Source organism: Eretmochelys imbricata, chromosome 10 (genome assembly GCF_965152235.1).
Source record: "Eretmochelys imbricata isolate rEreImb1 chromosome 10, rEreImb1.hap1, whole genome shotgun sequence".
NCBI lineage: Eukaryota > Metazoa > Chordata > Testudines > Cheloniidae > Eretmochelys > Eretmochelys imbricata.
In genome coordinates this window covers 37,877,125-37,904,828 of record NC_135581.1, presented here as the reverse complement: position 1 = coordinate 37,904,828, position 27,704 = coordinate 37,877,125, and the positions used below count along the sequence as shown (strand labels likewise).

Below are 27,704 nucleotides of genomic sequence, written 5' to 3'. Positions count from 1 at the left end.
GAAATCTGCTACGCGGCTGTCGTCTCCCCCTGCCATGCGGCTGCTCCACCGCCTGCCTGCTCAGGCAGCTCTAGGTGCTGCAGGACTAGGAATGAGAGGAATGTCTTGCACCAAAGACACTGCTTGAGGCATAAAACAATCCTACAGGGTTAGGGGTTAGACACAGTCAAGCCATGGCGCTCACAGGGGAGAAATAATAGATTCTCAACCAGAGAAGTTCTATCCAGATCACCTTAGAAGCAAACTATGTATCAATCACATGCAAAATCATCCCATCTTCATATTAATAGCATTTAGGCTTGTAAACCTCTGGCCCCTGCTATACTGTCATCAGAATGGCAGGGCCTTTGAAAGGCCTAGAGCATCCAACATGAGCTTAGAACAGAAAAGATTAAGGAAGATTGTTTATCCACTGGAGTAACACATTTTACTCACATGTACAGCAGCAATCAGGCTGAATAAGAACTGGACTCAACTTCCAGGATAAACTAGTCTGTCCTTCTGTTAATCTTTTCCCCAGCTGCCTAGAGCCTGGGACAATTCCCATGCCCCTGCAAGCGGCCATCACTTGATTTACCATTGGCACCAAATCTGTCTTGAGAGAAGACTAGGGAACACTATTGTCTTCTCCTCACCTCAGTCTAGCAGCCCATCCACAATGGGGACAGCCATCCTGCTGCAGCTTGGGGCCTTTCAAGTTCGCCATCCACCACAAGCTTTGGCGAGAAGAAATCCTCAGAGTCCATTTCTTAAATCTTTTAGTCAGTTGTAGACCACTCACAGTTTAAAAAATAATCCAGGCACTTCACATTTAAAATTATATTCTCGCTGTAGAGTGGGTCTATGCAACAATCCTAGTGTCAGGGAGGGTACTGGACAGACATCTCACTCACCTTGAGATGCAAGCCCCACCCACCCCTAGAATAATAGATCTTGCCAATGACGTTTTTCCTGGAAGAGTTAAAAGTCTGCTGCCATCTGTCTGCAGTCATTCATTTCAATGGTGGTGTAATTCAGAGAGTGTCTAAAAAACATGTGAAAATGCGAGAAGGTTAGTTGCTTTGCTCCTTCATAAAGGGTAGATAAAGAGAGAGCCCCTAAGCATGCAGCCTAATACAGTCAGGGTCTCATGTTCAGCAATTCTGTTGCCCTGGCTTTAGAATTACTGTAAAAGCTAACCCAAATCTTCATTTAAAAAAAACCCTCCTAGTCCTTATAGTTATGCTGACAACCTTCCAACTATGAATTAAATGCAACTAGTGGACACCATTGTTCTCCTAAGGCTGCAGACAAAGCTCAGAGGTATCCACTATCCCCATTCAGCTTATGAATGTTAACTCTGAGGCCTTCTAACAGCAATGCATATAACATTATTAGTTTCAAGATATTCAAGTTGAGTATGTATCTGAGTAATTTTTTAAGGCTATATCTAAAATTCCTTTTAAAGAAATGTTAAAGGGTTTTTCTCCTTCCTTATTCAGATTTAAGTATTTTTTCAGCCCATGGTAGATTGGGAGAAAGTAAAATTGATTAGATGGTGTCCTGTCAAAAATACAAAATAAAAATATTTGAACAAATGGGGAAGAGTTAGTGAGAAAAGAACTTCTCTGCTCTAGTTACAAATAGTGTTTAAAATACAATATTTTTCAGAGCTTTCAATGTGGATAACATCAGCAAAGCCATCCAAGAACCTGTCTATCAGTGATACCACACTAACAACAGGAAGATGTTTTTGCCAAAACAGACTAACATGGCTACCATTCTGAAACAGGGAGATTGAGACTCTTAGCAGTAGCCAGAGACGGGAACTAGTTGTTAGCATCAGTCCCCCAAAGTGGGAAGTCACATCTCTCCTGCCCTTCAAGGGAGAAGAGGCAGCTCCTCCCTAGTGCTAAGAGAGTCCCCACCCCAACCCAGGGTGCCAGGAGCCCCCACACTTCACTACCGTCACCAGGCCCTCCAGCTTCCCCTGGCCAAAACATAATGGCAGAAGTTATCAGTACAAGCATTCCGAGCAGGAGAAAACAGACTGAGTTTAATATGGCACTCATGGTATTCTTTACACTGATCATATACTGAATTCCTGGAAACCCTCCATTACAAGATAACCTGAAACTGATGGAGGAGCTGTAGTCTGCTGCACCAGGGGATCCCCACCACTCAATTTATGTCCAGCCTCTTGTAGAGTGCACAGGTCTTTGGGTAGAGCATTAAGCCCCACACTAAGGGCAGGATCATTGGCGTATGATGGGGTAGGGAAGGAGTCACTCGAGGCTCCCCCGGTACATAAGGCAATGGGCAGACATGATGGTTTCTTACCTTTTGAAGTAAGAGATGGCTACAGCGACTAGTGTGAGTGTGAGCAGGATAGATCCCAGGACAGAGAGGGCTATTTTCCAGGCTTGGAAGGAGGCTGTGGGAAAAGAAGGGGAGACAGGTGGAGACTTGGCTGAATTATGTAAGGTATTGCTCATCTAGAAGATACTGCACTTCAGGAGAGCAAGGTTCCTTATAGTGAACACATCAGTGACGTATACAGCCCTGTCTTTCCACCTCACTGGGCTCAAGTCCCTGGAAAAAACTCACTACACAGCATTATTGTTTTAACTGTAACTCACTTTGAATTGCTGTTGGTCCTGGGCGGTGTATTGTTTTACTGGGGTGCTGCGGGCAAAAGACGTGGTGGTACAGCCCCATATGGAGCCCTCCCCCCATTTTGAATCCTGTAAGATCAGGCGTATCCCAAGGGCTACAATGAAGCGTTGCTGTGCCATCACCAAACAGGACAACGTTCCAAGCGGAGGGAGGGTCATTGATTGTGCTCTTCGGAGTGCATGCCACTGGCTGCAGGGCTATTGGGCTGCTTTGGCTGCCTGAGGCTAGGGTTTGCTGAATGTGAACTCACTGCAGGTTAGACAGTGCGGGTTGTGACTAATTTTGTATCCTAGCAAGGCCTTTGTATTCTATTCAGGGCCTTATACCGTGCCCATGGTCAGGGTAGCAGAGTGCCTTCCAGCAAGGCATGCAATCCATCACACTGCTTTCTGAAAAGACATGGTCTTTTTCAGTTCTGCACATTGCAAGACTACTACAGAAGTGACAGGACTAGCATGTCACCTTTAACTTCAGAGAAGCTGTATCTTCTTACTTCTCTCAGGCCACGCCCCATTGGCTTCTACCAGACCAGTTTATGGAGACGAGGGTCTAGATGTCACCTGCTTTAGATCACCCCCCTCCCCCACATCCTCGTTCAATGCCAGCTCTGTAGAATATCCACCATGGATATTTTACAGAGCTAGCATTCTAGATCCAGAGCACTCGAGCTTGTGGGTGAATCATTGTGCCAGTTTTCCCTTTACTCACAGCCACTCTGTGACGTTGACACTGCGTTGTCCGGAGCGACACACTCTTTGTTTGTTTTAAGTACTCTCCCATCCACGGAAAAGGGATGAGGGCTGGCGGTGAAGTCCCTGTGCCAGTTTAGGATTAAATGCTGCTGCTCTGGTGACTTAGCCCACACCTGACCTGAAAGCTGCAATATGGAGTCTGTGCAGGTGAAGTTGAGCTCTGCTGGGAGGCAAGGAAGAGAAGAGATTCTGGTTCAGTTTGGATGGGCTGCCTTTTTCCTCCCCACCCCCATAAATCAGCAAAATTCTATCTCGGTTCAAAAATTCATGAGATTTCACCACCATCAAATCCAAACCAGTGTGCTGCAAACGCAAACCCTGGCCCCCAGCTCCATCAGGGCACTACCTCCCATCAGCCCGTCTCAGATTTCATTCTGGAGAGGTGCTAGGCCAGGCCATAATCAGGTTCCCATTCCGAGCTCAATTTTAAGCCCTCTCTGCTTGGTTCAATGTAGAAAGGCCAATAGGGATACAGCTTGATAAACTGACATGGATAGAAAGTAGCTTCCAAGTTACCAGCTTTACAAAATAAAATATGAGCAATTCACTTCCTGAAAAGCAATAGTTCTTACGTGTCTCCAGAGCTGGTGTGGCCTACCTGTTCAGATGTGACAAGTAACTGAGTGCCTCTGTTAAGGGGAGGCCCAGTCCCTGAAGCCTTCACGGGGACTGATTTCCAGAAAGTGCTGAGCACCTGCCATCTAGAAATTAGGCCCCTTTAAGATGTTTCAAGGAGGGCACCCAAAGTGATTTTTCTTCTGAACATTTAGGCCTTTGAATTTATTTCATGAACTCCTCAATGGGATAGAGTCTATAGGACCATTTCTGCTCATGTTTGATGCTTGTTTAGGGAGTCATTCAACACAGATTTTTGAATGCCCCCTCTCCTGGTTACATTGCATTAACATTCACCACAGTTTTGATGAGCTTTATCATGCACGGAACTCTGGGCTGACACTCCAAGAGGGGGTTGTACCAAAAACTTGGCTTCAGGTTGATGCTTTGGCCAAATCCCAGCCAAAGTTCAGAGAAGGCATTTGGCAAAAGCCTGATATCAAAATACCTGTTCCAGGCTAACCAGCTAGGAGCAGGAGTGTTTCTCAAGGCACAAGTAGCAGTGCTTTACTGCTGTTAGAGTCAGTGGGAGCTGGCCACAAATGGCAGGTCACTTTGCAGACCTCCTGCGAGGTGCTGGTACTCTCCCTGCGCTTCCTGCGGCATGGCAGGAAGGAAGGAGACTAGTTTTCCCCATCCTCCCTGCAGCACTGGCCATTTCTCGGTTATGAGAAACTCACATCAGACACTCCTCCTCCCTCATGTTCCTCTCCCTAATGGTAGATCCTGCCTCTTGCCACTTCCTTTGCCACCTACCTCCTGTTGGTCAGACCCTCCTAATGCGTCACACTCAGGAATTCCCTCAGACTGCCAATGCAAGAGGCCTCTAAGTGAAGCATGTGGTTTGGGAAGGGACCATTTCCTTTATCACCAATGGCTGCCCGTTCATCGCTCTCCACACACCAGGAACATAAAAGTGCCGCATCCTCCTTATTTCAGTAAGAGTATGTCGGCTGGGCTGCACTGGGGTTGGGAACAGGGGAAGGGCAATATGAGGTGGATTTTGGTAAAGGTGGTTGGGTTTGGTACTGACCGTGTAGATAGAACTGGGAGACACCGCAGGTACAGTTTTCCTCTATGGATTTCGTTAATACCTTCTCTATGCTGTCAAGCACCATCTCAGGGTTTGGGGTCCACATAGAGCAATCTAGGGGAGGAAGGGGAGATGTTATTAAAATGAAGCTGTCCCTGGCAATTAGTCTACAGCCATACAACCCTGAAAGCATCCCATCTTCATAGAATCATACAGAATCAGGGTTGGAAGGGACCTCAGGAGGTCATCTAGTCCAACCCCCTGCTCAAAGCAGGACCAATCCCCAATTTTTGCCCCAGATCCCTAAATGGCCCCCCCTCAAGGATTGAGCTCACAACTCTCGGTTGAGCAGGTCAATGCTCAAACCACTGAGCTATCTCCTACCCCACTGATCTCATCCTTGGGCCGGGTTGGGGCTGGTTACTACTTGGATGGGAGGTCCTGGAATTAGCCACAGTTAGAGGGTGAAGAGGACAAAATGGCAGAGCAGTTGTGAGGGGATTCCACCCTCCTCGTATTGGCCTGAGTTTGTCCATGGCGTTTATGGATCCACTGAATTCAGGGACTGGGATGAGAGTTGGATTTTCTACAGGCCAGACATAGCAGAGATGTTGATGTGGATTTACAGTCGCGTGTCACCACAAATGGCTGGGCTCATGCCAAGATTCATAAGGAGCTTCACTCCCTTTCCCCTAGGAGGTGTCTAATTTATAGGAACATCTGATATTTCTGCCTGTATGTGGGCCTCTTTTCTGGTTTTCCATAGACTTGTACGCCAGCTTTACCGAATTTTCCCTAACCCCATGGTAACCTAGGTGCTAGTGGCAATGAAACAAGACAAGACAAGGGGATTAGAACTCCAGTCCCAAGCTTCCTAGCCTGGAAATACTGCACAAGATAGGGGAAGGGGAAAGCCGTGCTCCCCAATGGGCTGATGGACTGAGGCAGCTGTCTGACCACAGCCAGGGGGAAGCAGTTCCACCCATTCCCCAAGCAGGCTCTGGCTAAGACTCTGCTGCAATAATGGATTATTTGGCCGGGTGAGAGGCACCACAATGAGCCAGAGACATGGAAATCCATTGAACATAGTCCAGTTCCTGACAAGTCTCTTGCAGCAGAGCTGTAGGACACTCTCCTATGCGCTGTCGCCAACCTGAGGGGTTAGGTTTACGTCAAACACTTTGTTCCTGTTGCAGCAGTTAGACCTGCTGAGCTGGGACAGGGTGGTTTGCTTTTGGTGCCCCTGACTATACCCCAGTTATCACTAGAGAGACATGACGGGGGATTTCCTGTCATTGCTGAAAAGCAAATGGCCTTTCCACAGAGTGCTGATTAGAGAGGTGCCTGGAATTAAATACCTTGCCCTGCCTATCAACACCACCCCACCAGTGACAGGACTGACACTCCCAGGGGCCAAGTGGCATGGGGCCCCATCACCAGCATGAACCCCCACCTCATTTCTTAGTGCATCACAGTCCATGCTGACATGGTGCACTAATCATAGAAAATTAGAACATTAGGGTTGGAAGAGGCCTCAGGAGGTCATCTAGTCCAATCCCTTCCTGATCAAAGCAGGAGCAACCCCAGCTAAATCATCCCAGCCAGGGCTTTGTCAAGCCAGGCCTTAAAAACCTCTAAGGATGGAGATTTCACCACCTCCCTAGGTAACCCATTCCAGTGCTTCACTTCCCTCCTAGTGAAATAGTGTTTCCTAATAGCCAACCTAGACCTCCCCCACTGCAACTTGAGACCATTGCTTCTTGTTCTGTCATCTGCCACCACTGATGATAACCTAGCTCCATCCTCTTTGGAACCCCCTTTCAGGTAGTTGAAGGCTGCTATCAAATCCCCCCCTCACTCTTCATAGAATCATAGAATATCAGGGTTGGAAGGGACCTCAGGAGGTCATCTAGTCCAACCCCCTGCTCAAAGCAGGACCGATCCCCAGTTAAATCATCCCAGCCAGGGCTTTGTCAAGCCTGACCTTAAAAACTTCTAAGGAAGGAGATTCCACCACCTCCCCAGGTAATGCATTCCAGTGTTTCATTACCCTCCCACTGAAAAGGTCTTTCCCAATATCCAACCTAAATCTCCCCCACTGCAACTTGAGACTATCAAATCCCCCCTCCTTCTTCTCTTCTGCAGACTAAATAACCCTAGTTCCCTCAGCCTCTCCTCGTAAATCATGTGCCCCAGCCCCCTAATCATTTTGTTGACCTCCGCTGGACTCTCTCCAATTTGTCCACATCCCTTCTGTAGTGGGGGGACCAAAACTGGATGCAATACTCCAGGTGTGGCCTCACCAGTGCTGAATAGAGGGGAATAATCACTTCCCTTGATCTGCTGGCAATGCTCTTACTAATACAGCCCAATATGCCGTTGGCCTTCTTGGCAACAAGGGCACACTGCTAACTCATATCCAGCTTCTCATCCACTGTAATCCCCAGGTCCTTTTCTGCAGAACTGCTGCTTAGCCAGTTGGTTCCCCAGCCTGTAGCGGTGCATGGGATTCTTCCTTCCTAAGTGCAGGACTCTGCATTTGTCCTTGTTGAACCTCATCAGATTTCTTTTGGCCCAATCCTCCAATTTGTCTAGGTTGCTCTGGACCCTATCCCTACTCTCCAGTGTTTCTACCTCTCCCCCCAGCTTAGTGTCATCTGTGAACTTGCTGAGGGTGCAATTAATCCCATCATCCAGATCATTAATAAAGATATTGACTAAAACTGGCCCCAGGGGCACTTCAGTTGATATCAGCTGTCAACTAGACATCGAGCCATTGATCACTACCCATTGAGCCCGACAATCTAGGCAGCTTTCTATCCACCTTATAGTCCATTTATCCAATTCATACTTCTTTAACTTTCTGGCAAGAATACTGTGGGAGACATTATCAAAAGCTTTGCTAAAGTGAAGATATATCACATCCACTGTTTTCCCCATATCCACAGAGCCAGTTATCTCATCATAGAAGGCAATCAGGTTGTTCAGGCATGACTTGCCCTTGGTGAATCCATGTTGACTGTTCCTGATCACCTTCCTCTCCTCCAAGTGCTTCAAATGGATTCCTTGAGGACCTGCTGCATGATTTTGCTGGGGACTGAAGTGAGGCTGACCGGTCTGTAGTTCCCTGGGTTCTCTTTCTTCCCTTTTTAAAATATGGACACTATATTTGCCTTTTTCCAATCATCCAGGACCTCCCCTGATCACCACGAATTTTCTGAGATAAAGGCCAATAGCTCTGCAATCAGATCAGCCAACTCCCTCAGCACCCTTGGATGCATTAGAGCTGGACCCATGGACTTGTGCATGTCCAGCTTTTCTAAATAGTCCTTAACCTGTTCTTTCACCACTGAGGGCTGCTCACCTCGTCCCCATACTGTGTTGCCCAGTGCAGCAGACTGGGAGCTGACCTTGTCTGTGAAGACCAAGGCAAAAAAAGCATTGAATACTTCACCTTTTTCCACATCATCTGTCACTATGTTGCCTCCCCCATTCAGTGAGGGTCCCACACTTTCCCTGACCACCTTCTTGTTGCTAACATACCTGTAGAAACCCTTCTTGTTACCCTTCACATCCCTTGTTAGTCCATTCATGCTAATGCATTCATTCTCCACACCGTCTGGTCCATATCAGGAGGGACACTCAGCAAAAGTATTTCCCCTCAAATCAGTCCAGGCCTCTCCCCAACCCCACACCACATGAGATGATAGCTCCTCTTACTGGGTGTCAGCAGGCACATGTCAAGATCCACAGCAAATGACTTCAGGGGGCAGCTGTTCTCCCAGCCAGGTGTAGGGTCTGAGATGGCATACGCCAGCGCAGCACTCGCATCACAGCAGGAGCAGCGGCTCAGAGACACTGGCCTGTCCCGAAGAGAAATGAGTCAAGTCTCACTAATATAGCATTTCAAGGGCTTCTTTAAGACACTCAAGCCACAGCCTCCCCTTCAGAATTCCAGCTTCTGCCAATGAAGGAGGCTCATCCAAGATGGCGGATGGCTTGCTAGGATAGGCATGTTTGTGGAAGGTGTTTTAATCAGCTTTTGCAGGTGTCCCAGAGACAGGATTAACTAATTGCTTTGACCCTGATGGGGAACAGAATATTTGAGAGTCTCTGGCCATAGGGAAGGCTATTTGGCTTTTGACAGCTTGATTCTGGTTGGAAGTGAGGTAACAACCCCAATATGGCCAACCTCCAGTGTTCAAAAATAATGAGATTATTCAAAAAACACCTTCATTTTGGAGTGATCATTTGCCGTCTGGAGTGTTTTCTGAGCCTTTAGGGGTCAACTGTTTCTCTACACCCCCCAGGACTAGAAACTTTTACACACTCTCACATTCATGCTCACCCCCACTCAGAGACTCAGAACAAAACTGCAAGGCTTGGCAACATTGCGTGTCTATTCTCTCCAGGATGAAAAAGAATGTTTTTCTACCACAAGGAGAAGCAGTGCAAGCCAGATTTTATTGTCAGGAAGTCAACCAGATAACTAAGTTACAAACAAGTGCCTCAGAAAGGCCTGACAGGCTGATGGCCAGTGGCTCAGACACACCCTTCAAGAGGCAGAGGACTTCAGTGCCACTTTTCTAAAGCATCTCCTTTTTCCTTGACAAATACATAAGCAGCAAAGCATTTCAATGAAGAAGAAGTGGGAGTTTACCCACTTTTTGGCTGAAATTTAAGAACTACTTCAATGGGTTTGGGAAGATCCAAAGCTGATAATTATTTTCTGAGTTTTACAATGGTTTGTGTTCCTCCATATGATGCAACAAATATCCCTTATGAAAAAAAAAACTACAACATTTTAAAATCAAGAATAGGATACTTGTGTATAAAATTCTAAGCCCAGTCTATAGAATTCTATAGCAGAGATGAGAAATCTTTACTTTAGAAATTACTCTAAAATATAGAAAATTTTACTTAATTACTAAATAATCCTATTGGTTTCTTTTCTATTAAGTTTTAGAGAACTTGTTCATCAGGGGTTGATGTTTGAGAATCATTTTACTTTACTTTCATTTCTTTAACAGTTTGCTTTCCATTATTATTTGCTATATCATAAGTGCAGTTTGAGCATGGTCAAGACTTATGGCTTCATTCTGCTTTGAATCAGTATATATATGACTTCATTCTCATCATGTTTTTTTATGCTAAGGGAGGAAAGACATCAGGTCACACCTGGTAGAGCATTATTGTTCCTTATACTACATTCTCCATTGTATCATCCTGTTCAGTTCTACAATTCTCATTACTTTCCTGTTTGGAGGGTATTAAGGTAGAATGCTCAAGGCTCTTGCAGCTCCATCTTCTGCGAGCCGGAGCCTCCAGGCACAGAAAATCTGGAGACTTTTAAAATGGAAGGCTCGTAACATGTTTGAAGCCAGAAAATACGTCACCTCTCCTCCGCACAGGGCACAAAGTGCGATGGGCCGAGGCGGTTCAGCTGTCCTTTGCCTGTGCTAGATTCCCATGTGTACACCACAGCATCCACCAGGTTCTCTAGATTCACCATCATGTCAACAGGAATTCTTGCTTGACGGCTGTTGTACACTGCCACAGCGCTGGAGCCACGTCTAACAGATGGGGCATTCCTGATAAATGGCAATTGCTGATCTGAAAACAGTGGGGGATAAATTGGTGAGCAAAAGGACACTTTAGGCAGGGCAAAGTGACAAGCCAAGAGCAACGAGAAGCAGATTTCATTGATGCCTCCCTGTTATGTCTCATGGCATATACACAGAGAAGTCAGATAAAACCATTAATACTCTTGCTGGAAGGTTGCAACGTAAGAACATAATAATGCCCATACTGGGTTAGACCAAAGGTCCATCCAGCCCAGTATCCTGTCTACCGACAGTGGCCAATGCCAGGTGCCCCAGAGGGAGCGAACCTAAGAGGTAATGATCAAGTGATCTCTCTCCTGCCATCCATCTCCACCCTCTGACAAACAGAGGCTAGGGACACCATTCCTTACCCATCCTGGCTAATAGCCATTAATGGACTTAACCTCCATGAATTTATCCAGTTCTCTTTTAAACCCTGTTATAGCCCTAGTCTTCACAACCTCCTCAGGCAAGGAGTTCCACAGGTTGACTATGCGCTGAGTGAAGAAGAACTTCCTTTTATTTGTTTTAAACCTGCTACCCATTAATTTCATTTGGTGGCCCCTAGTTCTTATATTATGGGAACATGTAAATAACTTTTCCTTATTCACTTTCTCCACACCACTCAAGATTTTATATACCTCTATCATATCCCCCCTTAGTCTTCTCTTTTCCAAGCCGAAAAGTCCTAGTCTCTTTAATCTCTCCTCAGATGGGACCGTTCCAAACCCCTGATTATTTTAGTTGCTCTTTTCTGAACCTTTTCTAATGCCAGTATATCTTTTTTGAGATGAGGGCACCACATCTGTATGCAGTATTCAAGATGTGGCCGCACCATGGATTTATATAAGGGCAATAAGATATTCTCCATCTTATTCTCTATCCCTTTTTTAATGATTCCTAACATCCTGTTGGCTTTTTTGACCGACGCTGCACACTGCGTGGACGTCTTCAGAGAACTATCCACGATGACTCCAAGATCTTTCTCCTGATTAGTTGTAGCTAAATTAGCCGCCATCATATTGTATGTATAATTGGGGTTATTTTTTCCAATTTGCATTACTTTACATTTATCCACATTAAATTTAATTTGCCATTTTATAGCCCAATCACTTATTTTTGTGAGATCTTTTTGAAGTTCTTTACAGTCTGCTTTGATCTTAACTATCTTGAGCAGTTCAGTATCATCTGAAAACTTTGCCACCTCACTGTTTACCCCTTTCTCCAGATCATTTAGGTTGAATAGGATTGGTCCTAGGGCTGACCCTTGGAGAACACCACTAGTTACTGCTCCCCATTCTGAAAATTTACCATTTCTTCCTACCCTTTGTTCCCTGTCTTTTAACCAGTTCTCAATCCATGAAAGAATCTTCCCTCTTATCCCATGACAACTTAATTTATGTAAGAGCCTTTGGTGAGGGACCTTGTCAAAGGCTTTCTGGAAATCTAAGTACACTATGTCCACTGGATCCCCCTTGTCCCCATGTTTGTTGACCCCCTCAAAGAACTCTAATAGATTAGTAAGACATGATCTCCCTTTACAAAAAATCTCCCTTTTTGCGCAACAATTTATGTTCTTCTATGTGTCTGACAATTTTATTCTTTACCATTGTTTCAACTAATTTGCCCGGTACTGACGTTAGACTTACCGGTCTGTAATTGCCAGGATCACCTCTAGAGCCCTCCTTAAATATTGGCGTTACATTAGCTATCTTCCAGTCACTGGGTACAGTAGCTGATTTAAAGGACAGGTTACAAACCATAGTTAATAGTTCCGCAATTTCACCTTTGAGTTCTTTCAGAACTCTTGGGTGAATGCCATCTGGTTCCGGTGACATGTTACTGTTAAGTTTCTCAATTAATTCCAAAACCTCCTCCAGTGTCACTTCAATCTGTGACAATTTCTGAGATTTGTCACCTACAAAAGATGGCTCAGGTTTGGGAATCTCCTTAACATCCTCAGCCATGAAGACTGAAGCAAAGAATTCATTTAGTTTCTCTGCAATGACTTTATCATCTTTAAATGCTCCTTTTGTATCTCAATCGTCCAGGGGCCCCATTGGTTGTTTAGCAGGCTTCCTGCTTCTGATGTACTTAAAAAACATTTTATTACCTTTTTGAGTTTTTGGCTAGCTGTTCTTCAAACTCCTTTTTCGCTTTTCTTATTACATTTTTAGATTTAATTTGGCAGTGTTTATGCTCCTTTCTATTAACCTCACTCAGATTTGACTTCCACTTTTTAAAAGATACCTTTTTGTCTCTCACTGCTTCTTTTACATGGTTGTTAAGCCCTGGTGGCTCTTTTTTAGTTCTTTTACTGTGTTTTTTTAATTTGGGGTATACATTTAAGTTGAGCCTCTATTATGGTGTCTTTGAAAAGCGTCCATGCAGCTTGCAGGGATTTCACTCTAGTCGCTGTACCTTTTAATTTCTGTTTAACTAACCTCCTCATTTTTGCATAGTTCCCTTTTCTGAAATTAAATGCCACAGTGTTGGGCTGCTGAGGTGTTCTTCCCACCACAGGAATGTTAAATGTTATTATATTATGGTCACTATTTCCAAGCAGTCCTGTTATAGTTACCCCTTGGACCAGATCCTGTGCTCCACTCAGGACTAGATCGAGAGTTGCCTCTCCCCTTGTGGGTTCCTGTACCAGCTGCTCCAAGAAGCAGTCATTTAAAGTATCGAGAAATTTTGTCTCTGCATTTCATCCTGAGGTGACATGTATCCAGTCAATATGAGGATAATTGAAATCCCCCACTATTATTGAGTTTTTTATTTTGATAGCTTCTCTGATCTCCCTTAGCGTTTCATCGTCACTATCACTGTCCTGGTCAGGTGGTCGATAATAGATCCCTACTGTTATATTCTTATTAGAGCATGGAATTACCATCCACAGAGATTCTATGGAACATGTGGATTTATTTAAGATTTTTATTTGATTCTACATTTTCTTGTACACATAGTGCCACTCCCCCTCCCCCCCCGGCATGACCTGTTCTGTCCTTCCGATATATTTTGTACCCCAGAATGACTGTGTCCCATTGATTGTCCTCACTCCACCAGGTTTCTGTGATGCCTATTATACCAATATCCTCCTTTAACATGAGGCACTCTAGTTCACCCATCTTATTATTTAGACTTCTAGCATTTGTGTACAAGCACTTTAAAAACTTGTCACTGTTTATTTGTCTGCCCTTTTCTGATGTATCAGATTCTTTATGTGAATGTTTCTCGTCTGATCTGGCCCATACTTTGTTCTCTTTCATCCTCTCCTCCTGACTAAAACCTAGCTTCCACAGCAATCAGCTTTCCCCATCTCTTAGTTTAAAACCTGCTCTGCAACCTTTTTAATGTTAAGTGCCAGCCGTCTGGATCCACTTTGGTGTAGGTGGAGCCCATCCTTCCTGTAGAGGCTCACCTATCCTAAAAGTTTCCCCAGTTCCTAATAAATCTAAACCCCTCCTCCCTACACCATCGTCTCATCCACGCAGTGAGACTCTGAAGCTCTGCCTGCCGACCTGGCCCTGCGCGTGGAACTGGTAGCATTTCTGAGAATACCACCAGAGAGGTCCTGGATTTCAGTCTCTTTCCTAGCAGCCTAAATTTGGCCTCCAGGACGTCTCTCCTACCCTTGGTACCTACATGTACCATGACCACCGGCTCCTCCCCAGCACTACACATAGGTCTATCTAGATGCCTCGAGAGATCCACAACCTTCACACCAGGCAGGCAAGTCACCATACGGTTCTCCCAATCATCACAAACTCAGCTATCTATGGCACCTTAGAGACTAACAAACTTATTTGAGCATAAGCTTTCATGAGCTACAGCTGAGATATAAACACTACTGACATGGGCAATATTGGAACTAGCACCCTGCAGATCCAAGGCTTCATAGCCCATTACCCATCCCCCCAACGCTGAAGCCACACAGTCTCCAGCCATCTGCCTCCCAAAAAGTTGCCTTCTGGACTTCACCCACAGAAGAAAACCCAACTCTAGACTCAGTGTGGGAGTGAAGGAAGCACCTGTATGCAGTACTCTATTGTCAGCCTTACCAGGCCTGGGCGGTCCTGACGGTGCAATCACAAATAGGCCCGTGGTCCCGAATGTGCCCCGTAGTGGGATGCTGGCATATGCTTTGCCATCCTGCCCAGAGAAGAACACCAGGGTGTATCCTCCCAGGGTGGCTCCAGGTTTCCCCTTCAGCTCAATGAACTGGTAGGAGGCGGTGCTGTTGGTCATGCTCAGCTCGTTGATTAGAAAGGAGGGGGCGGTGGGAGATGGTGCTGAGGAGTTGGCGCAGGCATTCTCCCCGAATGGTGTTATTGTAGTCACCTTGCAGAGACAGAGACACCAGGCTGTGAGGGAAGGAGGGATCCTTTCTATCCTCTTTTGTTTAGGTGGCGGCACCTCTCTTCACAGCATTGGATTTCTCCAGTCCCATACAACTGCAATCTGACTCCCCACCTGCAATGGGACCCTGCAGCACAGGTATGTCCTATGCTCAAGAAATGGATGGCTTTACTTTCAAGCTTGAAGGCAGCAGCTCCTCCCCACAATCTTCTTTCAGGTACCCCTATTTGAGATCTCTCACAACCACCACCAGACGCCCCATTGTCTCTCCCCCAGTTGCACTGCTGGGTCTGCACATGTCCTTTGGACAAGTGTCCTTCCACAGTATCATTTCCTTTCCCAACCATCAGAGGTCACTATTTCACTCATATCTCCTCTCCATGCCACATAGTCCCCTCCCTTTGTACTGAGTCTGCTTGGAATAGGAGGCTTGAATGTCTCTCCACAAATCCCTCAATAACTACAGATGGCAGTGTCCAAGGACCTTGTGCTGTTGGCTAGCGCGATTCCTTCCAGCTGCTGTGAACATTCTACCTGCTTCAAGAACATGTTTGACTTTTGGGCCTGCCCAGTCCTCTGCTTGAAAGACCCTTGTAAACATCAGCAAGGGAAAAGAAAATCCTTACAAAGCTTTATCAAAGGAATCTGATAAAAACTTGGTGTGTGCTGCTTAAAGGGGTGTCTGTCAGAAACTAGAAATTTTAAAATTAAGAGGGATTAAAAAGAAAGGCACCAAATTCAACCAATTCCAGTTGAGCATGTCCCTTTAAATGTTTCCTTCAATTGAAAGGAAGTTGGGTGCAATGGATGGTAAATTTTGTACTGCACTTTGGACAATATGCACCAGAGAGGCTGGAACATGAAAGATGACCTGGTGTCCGATTTTCCAAGAGGAGAAGATGCCTTGTGCGTTTGGGACCCAGTTCAGAGGGGTAGTCCAGGATTTCTCAGGGTCAGAACTTTAGAACCCAAGTTTTCTTCTCATTTATGGTCAGCTGAGGAATCACTTTTACTCATTAAGATCCTCAGCACCATGGAGGCTGAGACTGTGCTTGTTTATTGGCAACATCTCAGTTTTTGGCAGTAATTTAGCTGCTTAGTCTGAAGCCCTTTGTTTGGATAAGGTGTAGTGTGGAGCCATCACATGGTTAGCAGAGGGAATAGGAGTGTGAATGAGAGATAGTCTAACCCAGAGGGCACAAACAATAGACACAAGTGTCTATGAAGACCCAGCCATATGTCAGCTTGATAGGCTGATTAGAACAGAGCTAAGACCCACCCAGTGGAGACCAAACAGCTCCTGTCCCCTACCTGGAAGCTGCTGTGGAGTCTGGGGCTTTGGCTGTTACACCGGCTCAGAGACTCATCCTGACTGCTGTGGGAGTCATCTTCATACAGGATATTCTGCCTTGGGGTCAGTACTTTGAGCAGCTTATCTGCCCTGTCAGACGCCCGGGACTTATAGACCACTGCATCCACCAGACCTGCCTCAGTCACAGCCATGCCCACGCTGTAGATGAACGTGGTACTGTGGTAGAGGGCCACAGCATCCCCCCCATTCTGGATGGTGTTCGGAGGCAGAACAATCACTGGACTTGGGGTCACCAATGCACTCCCCACCAGGAAGTAGCCCTGCTCATTAGTACAGTAGCCCGTCAGGTTCACCACCCTGTAGGCCTGGTTGTTTTTGCCGTTATAAAGGACCAGCCAATAACCACGGAGGTCAAAATGTGTCTGCCCAGTGTAGAGCAGCTCGATGTACTCCATATCCTCCTGGCCTCCCGGATTGTCTGGATTCACCTCGTTGATGAGCAGCTCGGCTGTGTGGGAAGGTGGCTCACTGGTCCCTTCTGATGAGGCACCTTTAAGAGTGAAAAAATACTATCACCCTAGACTTGTCTTGCATTTTGCTTCCTGCAGCTAGATAGGGTAGAGCACTGTATGCACAATCCCATTAGACACCACCAGGTACCTGTACATGCTGCACCTGGGCTGGGCAAGGGTAGGTAGTGCCTCTAATTTGCTTTGAAGACACAGAGAGACTCCAGGCTGATATGATGACAGTGCTATGTAAGAGCTAGGTGTCATCATCACCAGCACATCTCTTCTCTCTGACTCTTATGTGTTTCTGTTGAGGTAGCCCTCTGGAGCCCTCCCAGGGCTCAGGGCCCCACTGCATTAGGCACCATACAAACAAGGAACAGAAGACAGTCCCTGCATTACTGCAGCCTAGATTCCCCTACTCATCCACCCGTGAGGCATACTGCCCCTTGTACAAGATGTTAGCCCACCAACTCCAAGTTAGGGTAACTCAAGCACCAAGGCACTGCAGGAGTATCACTAAATCCTTCCTCTGGCTCCTTGTGGTACACCAACAGCAATTCCCTCACTTGTTTGTTAGTGGGTGTGAATACATTCAAGGCACACATGGCCCCTGGGTTTGGCCTATAAAGAATGAAGTGCCACGTAGTCTCCTCTATGAAATGCTCCAGCACACCCCAAAGAGACATCAGCATTCCCTGCCCACCCTTAGCCTCATCAACCAACAGCAATAGGGCATGTCAGTTTAGCCAAGGCAACAAGATATAATGGGGGTAGTAACTGGATGGAGAGGGGCAGAATTAGGGCAATGTCACACACTTCCCAATCAACTAGCATGGAAAGGAATCCCTCTGAAGGAGCTAGAGATGCATGTCCGACTTCAGATGTCCGCTTTTCCCTGATCAGAATGACAACAGGTACCTGGAGGAGATGCCGTGACATTAGCATGTTTGACACAGGCCTTTTCCACTGTGGCATTCCAGCTGCTGAAACTTGCTGCCCTGGGGCTCTCCAGGAAGCTGGTGAAGGCTTGTACCAGGCTGCTCAGCTGCTCAGCTGATTTGGCAATCAGGAGCATGGTGAATACAAGCTCTGTGCCCCGGCATGTTGTTACAGGATCTGAAGAGGAAAGCAGAGAGGTGCATCGGCTTCACGACAGCCACCCCTTCTCTAGAAGCGACCCACAGCTTGTCAGTACATCTTCTACCACCCCACCTCCCACTCCCATCCAGGGCAGTGGTAGAATTTAGCCACAGAATTTGAAGTGATGCAAGCATCCAATGGGCTTCACAGCCCTTCCACCAGCCTGGAGGTGTATTCTATGATTGAACCCACATGGAACACCCAGACATAGTCTGCACCCTTTTGTCACCACCCCCTTCTTTGTATTTCAGTCTCTGACAGCTGCCCAACAGCAGCCAGGTTTGGACCCTCAGCAGGGTCTAACCATGACAAGCTGAATGCAACTTCTCCTTGTCTATGCTGATGGTGGAGTTGTGGTCAGCATCATATCAGCTGGCTCAGCTCTCCATGGTCCTGTTCTACTGCAACAACAGGCTGGTCTGAATGTTCACTACAAAGAGGTAAGCTCAGTGGGACCTCTGCTGCCACACAGTTTAACTTGGGCAGAGCCATAACATGGTCCCCAGTGCACATCAAAGAGGAAGCCTTAGAAAGAAAGCCTAGTCTCTGGTGATTACAGTCCTGTATTACAGGACTGAGTTCATCTCCCTACTGTAGCGTCTGTATACTGGGTGGTTAAGGGGGCCAATGCATTGGGACGTTCTCTCTCTAGTGAACTGGATGCAAATCTAACTAGGGACCTGGGTTTAGCCAGGTTACATTAGAAAGGCCCACCACACAAGTCTGAATGACAGTAAAGGCTCAGGGATGGAATAGCAGAGGCAGCTGCAGGTCAGGACTAAAATGCATTAGCAGAGCTATGTATGGGACTACTGCTCAGCACCTGTCTGTCTGTACCATACGTGTCCCTAGCCAGCACCAGTCGTTGCCACAAGCAGCAAGTTCACCCATGCTCAAAAATAAAATAGTTAGGCTTCATCATAGAAGGTGGAAATCCATTAATAAAGCCAGGTGTAGCACATTGGCAGAGAGTGAGCCCTAGCCAATGTGGATCTGAGACACCTCTCTCTCACCTTTAAAGTATGCAACAGACATTCCACAATTGCACAGCTTGTCAAGGGCCTGGGCTAGAGCCGTCTGTATCTCATATGACCCCAGGAGCCACAGCTGGCAATCTGTGAAACAAAGAGATTGGGAGTGACTTGAAGAGGTCAACAAGAGCCACAAGTTCAAGGTTATCACCGTCCGGTGCATCCCTGCTGTTGGTGCATCTGTAGCAGCTGCAGCCCTACTCTTGGTTAGAGCCCGAGAGGACCAGATAGGGCTCTGATTTGCATAGATTCCAGGGACACAGGGACTCAGGAAGTTCAGCCTGGAATTTGTTTGCTAGGAGGAAAGGGAGTGAGAAACCCCCTTGAAGGATGGGGGCATAAAGAACTAGACGCCACCACCAGCCATCCTCCAGGGTTAAACACACACTGCGTGAACTGCTGAACCCAAAGTCAGTGTGGCTTCCCTGGTTCCAAACACAGCTGTTTTCCCGCAAATCACTGGACTTGAGTGACAGGCCTGGTGTCATCTTTCTTCTCACATCTGCGCCTGGTGTATTCTTATGTGTTTCAGGAAGGTTGGCTGATCTAGGGAACTTATTAGGAAACCTTGATTCTAGTCCCAGCCTTGCACTTGACTCCCTGCATAACCTTAAGCAAGTCACTTCCCCACCCCATATCTTTCTTGTTAGTGGCTTCTTCCTTGTGAGCTTAGTGGCAAGTGTCCCTGCCTGTCATGAGGGGGATCAGGTGGGGGCTGCATTTCAAAAGTTATGGAGAAAGGATGGGGTGAAGTTCTCTGGCTTGTGCTGTTCAGGAGGTAAGTCTAGACAAGGATCACAATGGTCCTTTCTGGCTTTAAAAATCTATCACTCTCTGGGCCTCAATTTCTCCAACTGTAAAGCATGGATGATGATGCCTCCTCCCAGCCCCCAAACTTTACCTTTGTAAAGAGTTTTGCAAGGTACCCACAGAAAGCTCTATAAGTGCTTAAATGTTATTAACTCTGCAGAGTCACTTCAACTATAAGAGCTGAAGACTGAAGCCTCAGGCCTCCTTAATGGTGTTATCAGCTTCAGTTCTCCAGGTGGAATCTTCATTCCTGGGAAGAACACAGCAGGTTCTTTTGACTTGCAAGCAGGGAAGTTGGGCTCTGGAAGTCATTGGGCATGAAAACCACCCTTATGTAGAGTGGGTTTATGCACCAGTGATGCCCAGAGGGTTTCAGTGGGATTTCAGTGGCTCACAGGCTTAGAGCCAGCTCTCTACACAGGGGTGAGTACCACCTTTGAGAATAAACATAGGACCCCACAATTTTCCTTTTAAGGCCCCATTTTCTTTGGGGGGTGGGGAGCACTTCTCCCCTCCTGCTCCTGTCTGTATCCTAAGCTGGAACAATGGAGAAACAGAGCTAAACGGAGAGCTCGGTGATCATGACGCTGCACTGTAAAAGATTGGAGGCCACTTTTCCTTTAGGATGAATGCCTTGTGCTAATCCTCCTGCTGCTGACAGTTTTACAGATGCTCTGGTAACATCTGAGCCCCTCCCAGGATGGACAGTAGAATCTGAAGTTCTAAGTAGGCTCCTTGAAGCTTATAAGGGAGAATGTCCACCTGTTTGTCCCTTCAGGGCAGTTTGTTAGATTCTCCCTGGGGGGTCTCAGATCCAGGGAACAGAGATGGTATCTAGGACCCACCTGCTATATGGAGGCAGAGGGAGATGGACTGGCTGAAGCGGCTGCTGGGGCAGTCATTGAACTGTCCGGGCGTGGGGCTGCTGAGGGCGTAGATGGAGGGGTCCCGGGTCACGGAGCAGCAGCTGCACCGACTCATGGATATGTTACCTGGCTGGTGGCTGAAAGAGGCAGACACACAAATTAGAAGAAAATATGATCTGCAACCCAGACTGTTGGTGCTCCTGACTAAATAGCAGGGTGCCTGCACCAGGAGCGGATGCTGATGCCATATACATCTGCTTTCCCCACCCAAAATAAAGAATCAGATGGAGAGACTTCCCTTCCTCTATCACCCCTAGCCTTCTGGAAAGAAACTCAAGAGCTCTTCAGAACCTCTCGAGACAGCAGAGTGTAGTGTCTTCAACACACCCCTTCTCTTCCAGCATGCCACTGTCTACCCATTTCCTCCATTCCATTCTCCCATATCCAAAGGTGATGCAGCTCTACACAGAGTCCACCAGGGAAAGGGTTTCAGTGGATGTACAGCCTGGCCAGAGTAGGGCGATTACCCATCCCTTATTTTGAAAAGTATTGAAATATATTAAAACTGACAATAAGGACATTTGAAACATTCCATTGAAGCTGAGGATAACTGCATTGTATACCTGAGGGCACTCAAAATGAACACTGGGGAGAAAAATCCATGATATGTAAAGGGAAATGGTGTTTCCCTAAAATGTCCCTTAAACAAAGCATTGTCCCTTGTTTTTCACGCGTTTTCCCTTATTTCCAGCCAACAAAGGTGGCCACCTGAGGCCAGAATGAGCTGGCCTAATAAGGTAGATGCTTGCACTGGATCTCTGAGTTTCAAGCTCAGGATGCGGTTGCTGGACAGGGTGGGAGACAATGGAACAAAAGCAGCTAAAAATTAAGATGTGGACCAGAGCCCCCAGATCAGATCCCAGGGACTAAGGATGGAGCCCAGAGTGTAAACAGCTGTACAGAGTATAGCTGCTTTGCTCCTGGAGAGTAGGGCACCTTTCTGGCTGGAGGCAGACTGTTCTGTGTGGAGGGCAGAGGACTGTGGGAGGCAGGAAAGTGTCTGGAATGCCCAATTTCCCAATCAAGGGATTAAATCACAACTAGCTCTGAAGCAGTTGACTCAACAAGAGTTCCAGCTGTTTTCCTCTGAATCCTCCTCCTTGCTGATAAAGAAACAGCTCTTCTCCAGCTTGGAGCTAGGGCACTTGGCTTCATTTTAAACAATTAGATGCTCCCTTTCGATCCCAGTTCCTCTGTCAATACCAGACAAGAGGCTTTTCCGTGGTCTTCTACCTACTTGTCCACCCAACCGCGCCCATTCCATTCCCTCACCCTGCTTACGCCCCACCTCACCCATTCCACCATTCGCTGCCCTAACCTTTCCAGAGACCAGGATGTGCCCATCAGTCACTTGTTACCCACGTTGATGCTTACTGACCGAGATGCACACATTTAGTCGGTGGTATTCCTCTAGAGAGTCTCTTTCCGAATGAGAGAAGTGGATTGTGGGAAATGGGGTGGATGATGGATCCAATCATACCAGTCATAAGATTGGCAGAAGGAGCCAATGATTTTTTTGGGGGTTGAGATGGGCCAGTGTGTTCCAGTCTAGACGTTAGATCAAGGAGGGGAGACTGGCAAGTCAAGCAGCTGGATAAAGGCTGGTGTGTGATGAGGGCACCATCAGGCTGAACGAAAAAGGGGCATACATTCAGGAGAGGCCTCCCACCTTGTTACACGTGGGTCATGGCTTGACCAGAGAAAGCTCATGCCATACAGTAAACCAATTGCTACCAGGGACTCCCCTACATACCTCTCATGGGTGACGGTCTCAGGGTGCGCACAGGTTCCCTGCCTCGTGTCCCTGTGCTCTTGTGCTTAGGCTGGTCAAAGAAGGGGTCCCAATGCCTCTTTCAGTTGTTTCACCCATGTCTTTTTATTTACAGTGCTTAGTGCAGCCCCAATTCCCCCAACACCGATCCTCACGCTGACCCTTCTCTGGGTCTTCTGGCCCCTGAGGCTTCCTGCAGTCGGTAGAGACAGAGCTACAGTCCCCTGCCTTCTCCCCTCACTAGCAGCCCCCCCCACTGAGCCTTTCCCTGGGCTTATATCTCCTCCCAGGCAACAGCCCAGCTGGCTCCACTTGGCTCAGCTGATTCCCCTGAGCCTGCCCTTGTTAGGATCTGCAGCTGAGCTCCTTGCTGAGTGTCTGGGCCCCTGCACCCGGCTGCTCTGCTGGGAAGCAGGGGAGGAGCCACCCCTTCAGCAGGGCATCCAAGGGGTTTATTCCCCTGCCCTGCCAGTGACCAAAACTTTCTCAAGGGTCTGCTCATTGCTTTGGAAGAGCAAAAAAACAGTCCATTAAGCAAAAGTCCTTTCAGACCCCAGCAACCCATCCCTACTGGCTGCCTTCTCACCTGTTAGTCTCATAGGCATGTCTCCCAGGGGTCAGGATCTCCAGGAGCTCTGGGTCTGCACTCCCATTGCTCGTGTACACTAAAGCATCCAATAGGTTGGCAGCACATGCTGCTTTCCCCAGTGTGAAACTGCTGCTGTTTCCAATGTACAGGGCGATGGCTTGGAGACCAGTGCTGAGGAGAGGGCTGCTGGAGTTTGGTGGGAATGGCAGGTCAACTGCACCGCAGGGAGGAATGAGAAAGATTGGAATAGATGCAGTGAATTAAAAACATACAAACTGGCAACAACTCAGCAGGGAACTAACAGAGCTCAAGGTCAGCAAAGCAGCAGATCACATTATGTAGCACAGGGAGAGTTCATTTCAATTTCGAGCTCCCACTCTGATCCCACCTTTCCCTGTCATTTACACTTGCAACTTTTACAAAGAGCTTTCTTTTGGGCTGCAATATCCCATCCATCACTGTGCCCAGAGGTGGATTTTGTGGGGGAGTTTTAGCAGAGCTGGTTCTGCTGTATGAGTTCTACTTGCATAAGGAGACAAAACTCTGCCCCTGCATTCTGATCAGATAGCTGACATGCACAAAATTGTAAACAAGAAGTTCTGACGTGCTTTTATTCAAACTTGGCTTAATGATCAATGAGATCTGCAAAACAAGCTAAGCCTGAAAGCTGAATATACTGTAACTCACTATATACAAAGCTGTTTAAAAAAAATCCATTTTGTATTCTATTATCATATTTAAGTATAAACGTGTGATATAAAGTGACGATACGTTAGAGGCATAAATACAAGGGGACACAACTAAGGTTGAAAATCCAACCTTAATTTTGATGCATTTCCTTATTTTCCCCATTGTGGCACTGACACAATTTTATTTCATTTGTTAGCTGATTGAAATTGCAGGAGGTAGAATTTTAAAAATATTTCTATAGCACTTTCAACCCAAGAATCGCAAAGTGTAAAACATTAAGGAATAAAACCTCAGTACTCCTAAGAGGCAGGGAAGTCCTGTCCCTGATTTACAGATGGTGAACAGGCATAGGGGATTGAAGTTATTGACTAGAGTCACGGCAGGACAGTGGCTGCGACCCAATTCCTGTGCTTTGGCTGCTAACTTGGGCATCCTAATAAATTGCCCTGCTGGAATTTGGCCTGGACACTATTCTAGTTGTTGCTCAGCACTTGGAAGCACTGCGGCCTATATTTCTACAGTTGCCACTGGCCAAGATTTCAAAAGAGACTAAAGATTTTGGGTGTCTCAATTTTGGGGGGCCTCCCATGATTTTCAGAAAGTGCTAAGTACCCACTCTCTGAAAATCAGGTCCTTTGAAGGTGCCTCATTTTGGGGGCCCCGAAGAATGTAGGTACCCCCAAATCACTACTCTTTTGAAAATCTTAGCCCCCCTCTCAAAAAATACAAACTAAAAAACCCCCATAAGGAGTATGGACCAGAAGCGTTCAACATCTCCACAGGCAGCACAGCATCTCCTACTGCTATCCTGGGGAACTAGTTTCATACCGACTTGAGAGCCTCTTGCTGAATTAGCAGCATTAAACATATTCCATGGGTATCTCCCACCCCATCAGGCTATCCCTGCTTAGCTTGAGACAGGAGACGATCACAGCCAGAGGTAGTATAGCTTGCCAGTGAGTCTGAATCCCCTTTGCTTTTTCATAGCTCTCAAACCCCATTAAAGTACAGAAGGTTCTGGTGTAAATGTAAAACACTATTTTTCTGAAGGAAAACAGGGACACCATGAATGGACTGCTGACAGTTTGAATTTCAGCAAGAGAAGTAGAGATTGTTTGGTGTGACTAGTGTTTTAAAGAGAGATGGTCGACTTAAAAAAACCCAAAACCTTTGGTCAGAAAATGTTTTACTTGCTGTTGCTACAAGTAGGACACAGTTACTGTGGAAAAAGAGATTTCCCTTAATCTTTTTCAGTCAACTTTATGCATTTAGCAGCACTTTTAGTCTCCTCTTTAGTCAGTTTCCACATTTGTATGAGTCTCTCTCTCAGTTGTACAGGAGAGAAACAAAATCTAAGTTCATATATGGCTTTCACTACTGCGGTATCTAGCGTTTCACATCCTTTAAGGTGCTTATCCTCCCACCACATCCTCCCTGTGAGGTAGGTCAGCACTAGTACCCTCTCTGTACACAGTGTCTCAGCTGTAAGTGGCTTGTCCAGGGTCACACAGGAAGTCTGTGGCAGAGCAGGGAATGGAGTTCCAGGCCAGCAGCCTAACCACTAAACCATCCTTATTCCCAACACACACACACACACAGACACATACACAGAGACACCCACAGAGACACCAGACATGACTACAAAACCACAGTACTTGGAAGGATGATTCAGGCGAAGGACCTGAAACTACTTTTAGCTCATTTGTTTTAGATTGATTAGGTTTCAAGTTGGTGCTCTCTAAGTGATCAACCTGGTTTTTAAAAAGTAGCCAGAGTTCTCGGTATCTAATGTAACTGAACTGCTTGAAATGTATATTGCAGTTTAAAAAAGTATAAATAAGGGTCTCGTATTTGTAAGAGATGACTAACCAATCCTGACACACAGAGTTACACAAGATGTGCTGCAGAGTCAGTGTCTCCACCAGCCAAATTCCTCTGTTCAGATGGCCAAGTTTAATTAGATATTTGTTCCCCATCCATTTCCCCATAGGAAATGTCAGAAGCCAGGAGAAGTTCAGATCCCAGCACAGCCAGTCAGCATGAGCCTAGTCTGGTAACTTCACAGCTGGCTCATAAAGAGAAAAAAATGACACTGATATTATGGAGATTGGGGTTTTTTTTATGGAGGTGGGGAAAGTACTACTTAGCCCTTACACAATGGTTGCCATTAGAGGATCTCTCAAGAAGAGGGTGTCAGCCCTGTATTATAGATGGGGAAACTGAGGTACAGAGTGGTGAAGTGACTTGCCCAAGGTCACCAGCTACAGAGCTGGGAGCAGAGCCTAGTTCACCCACCAGCACTGCTTCTCTGGAGAAAGCAAACAACACCTCCTTCCACAGTCCCCAAAATGGGATCAAACCCCTATCATGAGCTCCTTCCAAGTCTTTCACGTTTGGGGCCCCCCTCCAAGGGGGAGGGAGTGAGGAACGTGAGTGATGACAGAAGGACAGTAAGACTCTGCTGTCCTTGCACCCATAACCCCCACTCTCAGATGTTCACAGTAGTCTGAAGAGTGGGATCCTACCTGGGGTTCTGGCTTGCGCAGGACCAATGAGAAATAGCCCCTCAGGAGAGGTTTTTCCATAAATGTCCATGAAGAAATAAACCTCTTTGGTCCGTCCTTCAATCAGCACCAGAACCAAGTCCCTCAGGGCAGTGGAAGGAGGTCCCTGAAGCTCAATGAATTCTGACTCCCCAGGAGAGGTCACAGCATGGACCTCGCTGATCAGCACGGCAGAAGCATTCAGCTGGGAAGAGGGGATGCAGTGGTTATCCTTGCCTGGGGTGGGCATGGCCACTTGAAAGATCCACTGAGAACCCTCCCCATGGCACCTTTCTATTGACTCGTCTGTGGTCCTGAAGGAGGGATCTTCCAGGAAAGCATCCCTGTCAGGGGTCAGCACATTGAGCAACATGTCCGCTCTGTCATTCTTTCTAGACTTATGGACCAAGGCATCCACCAGCCCATCGCTGGTGACCCTCATGCCCTCCTGGTAGTTCCCCTTCCCATAATACAGGGCAATGGCATCAGGCCCGTTCTGGATAGTGTTCTTAGGCAAGATCACGGAGGGCTGGGGTTTCACCGTGGAAGACCCAACAAGAAAGAACCCTTGATTATCGGTGACTTTGCCCTGAAGGTTCAGGACTTTGTAGGCCTGGTTGCCATTACCATTGTAAAAGACCAGGTAGTAGTCATCCAAGGGGGCCTTTCGGCCGCTGGTGTGATAGAGCTCCACAAACTCAGAGGTATCTTCCCCCGGGTTGTCCGCATTGATTTCATTTATCAGGAGTGAGTGCTCTGTCTTCTGGTTCTTGATGAGATTTTGAGCAGATGCCTCATGAAGCAATATGCACATAAGCACCACGGTAGCCACCAGCTGTCCGGCTCCTGTGGCAGAGGCCATTAGCTCTCCCAAGTCCTAAAATGCTGGGCTTTCTATTCCGGTTCAACTGGGCGCACACAGTACCAGGGATGGATGGAATTCTGTTCAGCAACACCGTCTCCTTGCCATGATTGGATGGTGATAAAAGACTTCAAATCAAGGCACGCACAGGAGACCCTCAGGTCTTCTGGCACCCCAAGTGTGCAGAATAAAGGGGAAATGCCACACAAATCTGCTGGAAAGGGAATCAGTAGGATGAGGGACTTCCCAACTCTGCCCCTTGAAAAGAGAGAAAAATACATAGTAAGGAAGGAGCTTGAAAAAATCCCTATGGAACTTGATGGCATTAAAGAGCTCTTTGTATCCAAAGGCATCTGCTACAAAGCTTCTCCACTGAACACCACAACAACCCACCCTTCCCTGTAGCTCTCTTAGAGAATGCAAGAATAAGACACTGGCAAGGGACAGTGCAGGGAAGCCCCTCGACCAGCTTTGTGTCCAGACAGGCAGACAGCTCCACTC

The 27,704-nt window shown here is 46.9% G+C and overlaps 1 protein-coding gene across 2 annotated transcripts; it reads right to left on the bottom strand.

The window, feature by feature from the left end:
• Nucleotides 1–804: 804 nt before the first annotated feature.
• On the bottom strand, nt 805–27,429 carry LOC144271128 (uncharacterized). 2 transcript variants are annotated; one of them, XM_077828239.1, is made up of 13 exons: nt 26,324–27,429; nt 23,106–23,322; nt 20,668–20,825; nt 18,995–19,096; nt 17,760–17,957; nt 16,329–16,879; nt 14,720–14,999; nt 10,452–10,668; nt 8,776–8,918; nt 5,056–5,169; nt 3,364–3,570; nt 2,320–2,413; nt 805–1,024 (listed from the first exon to the last, which is right to left on the bottom strand). In XM_077828239.1, exons 1-13 carry the CDS (start codon nt 27,201–27,203, stop codon nt 961–963), a joined length of 3,225 nt encoding a protein of 1,074 aa, XP_077684365.1. In that variant the 5' UTR covers nt 27,204–27,429; the 3' UTR covers nt 805–960. The 2 variants fall into 2 exon arrangements, with proteins under 2 accessions (XP_077684365.1, XP_077684366.1); XM_077828240.1 differs by having other exon boundaries at nt 3,364–3,567.
• Nucleotides 27,430–27,704: the final 275 nt, after the last annotated feature.